This window comes from Colobus angolensis, unplaced genomic scaffold (genome assembly GCF_000951035.1).
Source record: "Colobus angolensis palliatus isolate OR3802 unplaced genomic scaffold, Cang.pa_1.0 Scaffold6, whole genome shotgun sequence".
Taxonomy (NCBI): domain Eukaryota; kingdom Metazoa; phylum Chordata; class Mammalia; order Primates; family Cercopithecidae; genus Colobus; species Colobus angolensis.
In genome coordinates, this window is record NW_012119598.1 from 3646181 (window position 1) to 3654928 (window position 8748).

The window sequence follows — 8748 nt, forward strand, 5'->3', positions numbered from 1 at the left end:
CGCCTGGCTAGTTTTTTGTATTTTTTTAGTAGAGACGGGATTTCACTGTGCTAGCCAGGATGGTCTCGATCTCCTGACCTCGTGATCTGCCCGTCTTGGCCTCCCAAAGTGCTGGGATTACAGGCTTGAGCCACCGCGCCTGGCCAATTTTTATTTTATTTAATTAATTTATTTAGAGATAGGGTCCAGCCCAGGCTGGAGTGCAGTGGCGGGATCATAGCTCACTGCAGCCTCTGACTCCTGGGCTCAATCGATCCTCCCACCTAAGCCTCCTGAGTAGCTGGGACTATAGGTGTATGCCACCATGTTTGGCTTTCCTGAGATTTCTGTGAGGCTCTTCAAATATATGACCTGACTCTTACCCCACTAGGCTACTCTACCGCCCGGTCCCATGCTGCCCTAGGGCACTGCTCACCCCTGTTTCCCCTGCCCAGCACACACTCTTCTCTTCCTCTAGCCTAACTCACCCTGACATCCCAGGCCCAGCTATCTGACCAGCCTGGCTCAGCCCCTTCTTACACCTCAACTGTGTGGTGTTTCATGAACCTTCAAGAACCAGCCAAGGGGCCTGAGAAGGAGGGACCTGGAGGGACGAGGCACCAAGACAGAGCAGCGCCCTGGAAATCAAATGGAAATAAAATGCTGCCCGTCTTTTATTGTTGATTATCATTCTGTGTTTGCTGGTCTTGTCTCTACAACAAGCTGTCTATGTCTGGAGAGCCAATCAAGTACACAATAGTGTGCTTGGGGCTCAGTGCATGGAAAAGCTGCTGGAAGAAAGGGTCAGCAAGGTGAGGACCAACTACCCAACTGCTCTCGTGCTGGAAACCTCTTTTCTGCTTTGCTGTGCTTAATCTGCCATCTTGTCACTGCCCTTCCCTAAAGCAAGTGGGTGAAAAAGCTGGGCTGCTCCCCAGGCCTAGCCTGATGGGGAGGAATCTTTTTATTCATCACTCATGGTTCCTCATGAGCCACAGCCCAGGGCTGGCCCTACACCGCAGGGGCGGGGTTGGGGAAGGTAAAATGTGGGCTCCTGCTGCCCAGGCCCCCACAGCGGCAGGGGTCGGGTGGAGTGAAGACAGGGTGTCTCCTTAATGCCCTTCGTGGGGTCATCCAGGGTCCAAGGCCAGAGCTGTCCTCTGCGTATGTCCAGGGTCCAAGGCCAGAGCTGTCCTCTGCGTATGTCCAGGGTCTAAGGCCAGAGCTGTCCTCTGCGTAGGGCAGGGCTGTATTGACGTTTGCTCAGTTAAGAAAACTGTACTGGTATTTTAGGAAGAGTTGTAGAAAAATCTCATCCTGGTTGATTCTGCCTGTGAATCACAGTGATGTGAGGCTTAACTTGTTTCCATCCACTTTAAGCCTTTTTCCCTCTGGACCAAACACGATTATCCGATTTTTCCTTTGGAACCGGGGCCTGATGACATCAGAACTTGGGCAAGCCTTCTTCTTTTGTGTGCTGGGAAATGGCTGCTGCTGGCCAAAGTGTTTTGTCTGTGCTTGTGAAGGGTGAGTGGGGACAGCTGGGACCCACACCTGGAAGAATGCAGGTGCTGCTTTCTGAGATGCGAAGGCTGTGGGAAAACAGGCTTGGAAGGAAACTCCACAGTAAGTTGGAGGTTTCTGATGAGATGCTGAGTAGGCAGCTGACCATCCGCATTGGGGCTCAGGCGAGAGGTTGGCTCCGGAGAAGCCTGTGTGGGAGTCATCCGCGTGCAGAAGGAATTAAGCCATGGGCTGGGGAGCTGGAGAGAACAGGACGCTGGATGCTTCTGCAGCACAGGCGGGGCTATGACGAAGAACCAGCCAAGGAGCCTGAGAAGAAGAGACCTGGAGGGATGAGGCACCAAGACGGAGCAGCGCCCTGGAAATCAAATGCTGCCCATTGAGCCAGGAAGAGACTAAGATGTAGCGCAGTGACCTTGGTGGAAGCAGTTTAGTGAAATGTCAGGAAAGAAGCGAGTTCACAAGAGCAAGGGAAGAGAGGCGTTGGAGACAGCACACATGAAGCCTTTTTCCAGGAGTTTTGCTGTAGAGGGAAGCAGAGATACCGGGAGGTAATCAGAGTGAATGTACGGTCAAAGGGGGATTTGGGTTGTTGATTTGAGACAGGATCTCATTCTATTGCCCAGGCTGGAGTGCACTGGTCCAATCATAGCTCACTGAAGCCTGGAACTCCTGGACTCAAGCGATCCTCTCACCTCAGCCTCCAAAGTAGCTGGGTCTACAGGTGCACACCACCACACCCGGCTAGTTTTTCATTTTTTGTAGAGACAAGGTCTCTCTACGTTGCCCAGGCTGACCTCAAACTCCTGACCTCACGTAGTCCTCCCACCTCGGCCTCCCAAAGCACTGGGATTACAGATGTGAGCCACCTTGCCCAGCTGGTCGCAGAGCACTTTGGATCTTTGTTCTTAATGAAATTCATGCCAGACAAAGGCTCACAATCTAACCTGGTCACAGAAAGAGGAGGGGGTGGATCAAACACCGGAGGCAACCTTGCCTTTTCTCTTCGAAGCGGCCTCTCTCGCCTTCTGCTACTGGGTGGTTTTGCATTTGTGGACTGTGGCCTACCCGGGGACCAGGACCCCCGTGCTTCATCTGAGCGTTCTGCAATTGCAGAACCTGGAGAAAAAAACTGTCCTGACTGAGAGATCTGCAGGAGTAAGAATCCAGGAACTCCCATCGCTTTCTGAAAGCAAAAGCAGCTCTCACCCTGCCCGCTTCCTTCCCACCTGCCACCTAGTGGCTCCCTGCAGAATGACATGGGCGGCAGTGAAGGGCTCCAGTTACCATTCAGCTCTTATCTGGTCTTCACAGAGTATTAGCTCGCGAAGGCGCCTTAGAGACGATCTGAGCCAATCTGCTCAATTTACAGCTAAGGTAACAGAGACCTAGAATAAAGGTATAGAGATAATTAGTGGTGGAGCTAGGACGAGAGCCTAAGACCCTGATGAGGCCTGCAGTGAGGCCCTTGTGTTCTCTCTCAGCCATTCAATCAACTTTTGCTATCTGCCTTACACGCAGGGTCCAAGGCTGCGCACTGCACTGCAGAGGAAAGCCCTGGCCCCTGTTGCTATCCTTAGGAGCTTCCTGGCAGAAAGACCATTCCATAAAATGTATGTTATTTTACATTGTATACAATGATTGCTCTATGGAGGTAAAAATGAGGGCCGAGAGAAGCTGCCGCCAGCCTGTCTGGAGCCAGGGAAGGCTTCCCTGAGGGGTGGTGTTGGGGTGAACCTCAGGAGGAGTAGTCTGTCAGGCAGGTAAGGTAGGGCAGGCCCAGGCCCAGTGGCGTGCGTGGTGGTGCACGGGGCAGATACTGAACTGTGAAGTCATCGCCTGGGTGTGACATCAGGGACAGACATGAAGGGGACCAGCAGCTAGGTGAGGGGCCTGGTGTGTCTACAAAGGTGTTTGGGCTACACATCACCAAAGAATTTTTATTAGACGGCATAGCATCATCAGACGTATTGGTTTGATAGATCTCTCTGGCAATAGTGAGTAAGAAAAATTGGAAGCCAGTGAAACAAGAAGCAAGGAAACATTAGAATGTCACAGCAGCAGTGCAGGCCAGCCTGGGAGATGCGAGCAGGCAGCGCCGCTGCAGTCACCGGGAAGACTCTCATGTTTATAGTTGGGAAATGAGTGCGTCTGGTATGTGCCCCACTGTCCGGAACAGTCAGGCAAGCTGGCCTGGGGGTAGGACAGGGGAGGGGAAGGGAGGCGGAGCTCTGTGTGGTGGTGCCGAAGGGCTGGTGCTGTGAAAGGACAGAGGGACGGGCAGGGAGGCGGAGCTCTGTGTGGTGGTGCCGAAGGGCTGGTGCTGTGAAAGGACAGAGGGATGGGCAGGGAGGCGGAGCTCTGTGTGGTGGTGCCGAGGGGCTGGTGCTGTGAAACAGTCGGGTGGGAACACCTGCAGGCAGCTGGCTGTGCCTGTGGCTCTGAGGGCAACGCTGGCCACAGATTGACTCTTTAGAGATTAGGTGAGGAACAAAATCAGCCAGAAAGGGTGAAAATGGCTGTCAGAGTTGACCATGCACATTGGGCTCCAGTGGCCATGTCTTTAATCCGTTGTCTTCATCAGAAAGTCCCCACAGGAAGGACCTTGGACAAGGCAGTTCTCAGTAGCTGAAGAAATCCCTACGGGGGATGACACTCGAGCGCCCTGCGCCCCCCAGGAGCTGGGTGACAATTCTTCCCTGACAAGGGGATCTGCCCTTCCTGGGCTGGAGTTGCTATTTCCTCCATTTACTGGCACAGTTGGGCAAGGGAGTCCCCTGTGGCACCCAAGTAGCTCAGCTGGTTACCGAACACCTTCCCTGCTCCTCCCACAGGGTGTCAACAGCCCTCCTCCTCCTGATGCCCAGGGCGGATCTCCCCTGCCAGGATGGTGGCTGTTTCCAACTCACCAGGGAGCCCCGAGTGCCCCGCAGCAGCCATGGCTTATTGCTTAGTGGGGCTCTTGCTGTGTCCCAGGTGGAAGTGTTCTCTCTTTGGGAAATGGGGCTTCTAATCCCGCAGTCCCCAGGTGCAGGTTCGGGAAGCCCAGTCTCCTCAGTGGACTGTGGAAGTGACAGCCATTCCTGCTTCCACTCCTTGGTTCCCTGATTCATGTAGTCTTTTCACTGGGGACACAGCACCTTAGAAAATACTTTAATTCAGGGGACAGACAAGAGCCTGGAGGATGGCTCCCCATCCTTGTAGTTACCATCTCTGAGCTGGTGCTTCAGCCATGCCCTCAGTGGGCAGCGGCATCTGAGTGGCGCAGAGCATGTGATGTGGACATGGATCCCATGGCCCTCACCCACTTCCATGTGGCAGCACTGGGAGAAGGGCGCTATCTGATGCCCTGTGGACAGGAAAAACAAACTCACACCTGGAATGTGCTTCTATTCCTGTAAGAACAAATTGCTGACTCCTCTGGGTAGAAGGAGCCCAACATCACCAAATTCCTGCCACGTGCTCGGTCATTCTCTTTGAGGAGTAGGACCATACTGAAGCCTTAGCTGAGCTCTCTGCTGGTGGTAGGTAGGATGCTTGGTGGCAGCGGGAGTAAAATCAACCCTGGTGAGCGGAATTCCATGCTGTTGGGTTCATGCGTGATCTCTGCCACCATGGCTGTTTTGTTTACGGGCCCATCGTGCCCATCCTGGGACAGTGGCAGATGAGGCTGACTAACAGCAACTGGCCCAGTCATTCTGTCTACATAGTTGCTTAATCTCTCTTCTGTGGTGGATGTTGTTTGCTGAGCGATAATATGACACAAGGATTTTCACACTTCATGGACACTCCATCCACATGCCCCTTCCCAGACCTCCTTCCCTTTTATCTTCCAGTCTTTCTCCCCAAAGGCCCCTGATCAGCCCAGCCAGGTCATTCCCCACTGCCCATGAGTCTGTATAGACTCCAACCTTGGGCCACTGCTCTGTCCCCATGAAATGGATACCCAGACCCACTGCCTGAGTGAGGCCGTAGTGCAACTGTCATCCATTTGTAGCTTGCACCCACACGCTGACGCATCCAAGAACCTTAAGCGATTCCTATGAGATCCCCCATATGGCCAAAAGCATGAACTGAAGAAGGGGCATTGACAAAACAGAGGTGGCAATGGCAAATGCACCAATGTGATATTCTGTGGAATGTCCAGACAGCCCCGATCTTTTCAGACAGAGGGCAGAGATTTGACAGAATCGTGGGCGAAACTGTAAATGAATATTGTCCGTCTCACGGGAATGCAAACCGTTTCTCTTCCTCTTTTCTGACTGGGATAGAAAAGAACGCATTTGCTGCATCCTTGGCCACATACCATGTACCTGAGGCCTTATCACACCACTCTAGCAAAGATCCCACATCTGCTGTGGCAGCCATAATTGGGATTGCGTCTTGGTTGGGTTTATGGAAGTCAGTTGCCATCTTCCAGGACTTGGCTGCTGAATTAAATAGAGACACAAAGTCTACCACCACTGCATCCTCTGGTTCCTGAAGGGTAGCTCTAATTTTCACCCCAGGATGCAATACTGTTTTTGACTTGCCTGGTTGGCTGGGGGAAGGGCCATGATTTTAGAAGCTTCCATTTGGCTTTCTCCACTATGATAGCTCCTAAACCCTATAGGCCACAGATCCAATGTGGGTGCTGGACCAATTTCTAGGTATATATATCCCACTTATATATTTGAGGACTAGAGAAATGACCCCTGATGGGTCCACAGACCCAGTGGACCTTTGGCTGGGACTCCATTTGTTTTTTTGTTCCTGGGACATTATTTATTTTTGGATGGATTGACCTTCATCTTGTATGGATGGTTGCTCACTCGAAAGAGGGACTGTGAGGACACTTCAGGCCCCCAGATCTCAATTCCAGCTCCAACCCTTGAAATGTTTGCATCTTCCTCTTTCTCTGATATGTGGCCAGCCACTCAGTTGGTCATTTAGGGAATGGCTGGGGCAGTTGTTACGGCACAAGGTGGTGCAGGGGACCTGGTCATCTCTCTAATTGTTGGGTTCCAGGCCCAGGAACTGAGCAAGGCATCATAATATTTTTTGGGGGTGACTACATTCAGCCACTTGACCATCCATCCTTGATTTCTTTTGATGGTGTAAGGTAAATACCGCCCTTGCAGTATGCAGGCTTGGCTGACTCCATGGACACTCCGGAGCCAAAATGGCCCATCAGAGTTGTGAGTTGTCCCGCACTGGGCCAAACTGGCCTGGCTTTCATACTCTGCCTCCATCAGTTATTGGATATGGGCTGCCCTGGGGAGGGTGTGCAGGCTCTGAAGGAGGCCATGGCAGAAGGTAGGATTTCTAGCAGTTGGGACAAGTCCTTTCTTGAAGTGGACCTAGGTGGCACATGCAGGCTCTTTGGAGACGCCATCACAGATAATGAGGGAGGTTCTTGAGGACATGAAAGGACAGGGTCAGAACACAGGTGGATGGATTGACCTTCAGTGCAAGGAGGGACGTCTTTATCTTTCACCATCACAGAGAGGGCAGGAGGAAAGATGGGGTCCAATGAAGACAAGCGTTTTAGGAGAGGGACCAGGAACTGGGAAGATCGGCCTTGTCACCTCTATTTTCTTCATACCATCAGAAGCAAGGGCGTCTGCTCAACCTGGGTTTGGGTCAGCTCGGGGCCTGGGCAGCATAGTCAAGGGGAGTGAGAGAGGACACTGTCTAGCGACTGCAGGGCGGTGTTCCAGGGCCGCTGAGGTTGGGCATGACTGGCTGTGACCCTCTCCTGTGTGTTTCCCCAGCAGTGACGAGCAAAGCTGGAGAGAGAGAGGAGCATTGAGGTTTTGACACAGGTATAGCCAGTGAAACTATCCTTACAATCCAGATTTAGAAATTTGCCATGCCAGCCAGGCCTCGAACTCTCCACCGGTAGGTAGCTTTGTTTCCTTAATCTTTGTGTCTGCCTAGCTGATGAAGAGCCATCTATTTGGTCCCTCAGATCACAATGTAAAGGGATAAACAACCATGGTGTAGCCATACAGCGGAGCACTGCTAAGCAATACAAGGACTCAAGCTATTGACACGCACGCAGATGAACCCAAGATAATTATGATGAAGGAAAGAAGCCAGACAAAAAACAGTACTTATTGTGTGATTCCACTGATATAAAGCTCCGGAAAATGCAAGCTAATCTATGTGGCCGGAAGCAGATCAGTGGTTGGGGGCAGGAGTGATTACGGAGGGCAGGAAGGGTACTGGATGTGTTCAGTCTGTGGATTGTGATGATGATTTCACTGGTTATAACATGTGTCAAGACTTCAATTTGTACACTTTGTATGCGTGCAGTTATTGTATGTTAATCACATTTTAATAAAGCTGTTAAAATATTGACCTGAAAATTAACTGTATTATTGAATCATCGATAATTAGCAAATAGAACGAAACTATGGAAAATGTCCTTTTAAATTTCAATTAGATCTATTAGAGGTTACAAAAGCAGACCTTTGATAGTTCCAAGTTAAATCCCTAAAGTCAGTTGTAACAGAATCTGACAAAATGGGCTGTTTTCTTTTACCGCCTTCTCTCTTAACCCATTGAAGCCTTCCTTATTAAGGGTCTCTCCATAGGTATGACAATGGGATGATTCCTGGCGCTTCCCATGAAACTCTCTGGCCATCCTTTCCACGTCTCGGAAAGGCTCCTGTTCTTATTGGCATCTTGCAGATGAGGAAACTGAGTCTCAGAGAGGTTAAAGGGGTAGGCCGAGGCCATGTACATGACTGCAGCTCGGGGCTCCGCGTCCAAAAGGGTGCCTGCTCATCCTCCTGCCAACTTAGTTGACACAATTTTCCTTTCTAAAGGCTTTCTCCCAATACCGTTGCCATTCTTAATTAGGGCTAGGTACAGTCGAAGCCTCCCTAGAGTTAAAGGGCTGCCAGGAGGAGGAGGTGGGACGGAAGGTGGCCGTTTTCAGAGTGCTTAAAGAACTAATTAAAAGTGAAAGTCTGTCGGGCGAAGTGTCACGGCCTGGGAGGACCGTGCGGCTGGCTTCAGCCCTTGAATGCCCCATGCCAATAATAATTAGGGTGTGGGAGGAAACAAAGCGAGGGCGAGTTCTGCTGGGCGCCCGTGGGCTCCTAGAGGTCACTGTCGGCCTCTGCGACTAAAGTGGGTTTTCCCAGTCTAGAGAGGTGCTGCAGTGCGGGAGAGGCCGGCAGGACCGCCCGGGACAGCTACTCCGCCCAGGGCCGGCAGCCGCCCCGCCTCGACCACGCCCCCAACCCAACCCCGGAT

The 8748-nt window shown here is 51.8% G+C and overlaps 1 protein-coding gene across 1 annotated transcript in view; it reads left to right on the top strand.

Annotated features, from left to right (window-relative positions):
• Positions 1–8748, top strand: part of PSMG4 (proteasome (prosome, macropain) assembly chaperone 4) — a 26197-nt gene that overhangs the window by 8647 nt on the left and 8802 nt on the right. The window contains 2 exon segments of the mRNA XM_011962897.1: positions 1118–1215; positions 1360–1506. Coding sequence (XP_011818287.1) covers positions 1118–1215; positions 1360–1506 — 245 coding nt within the window.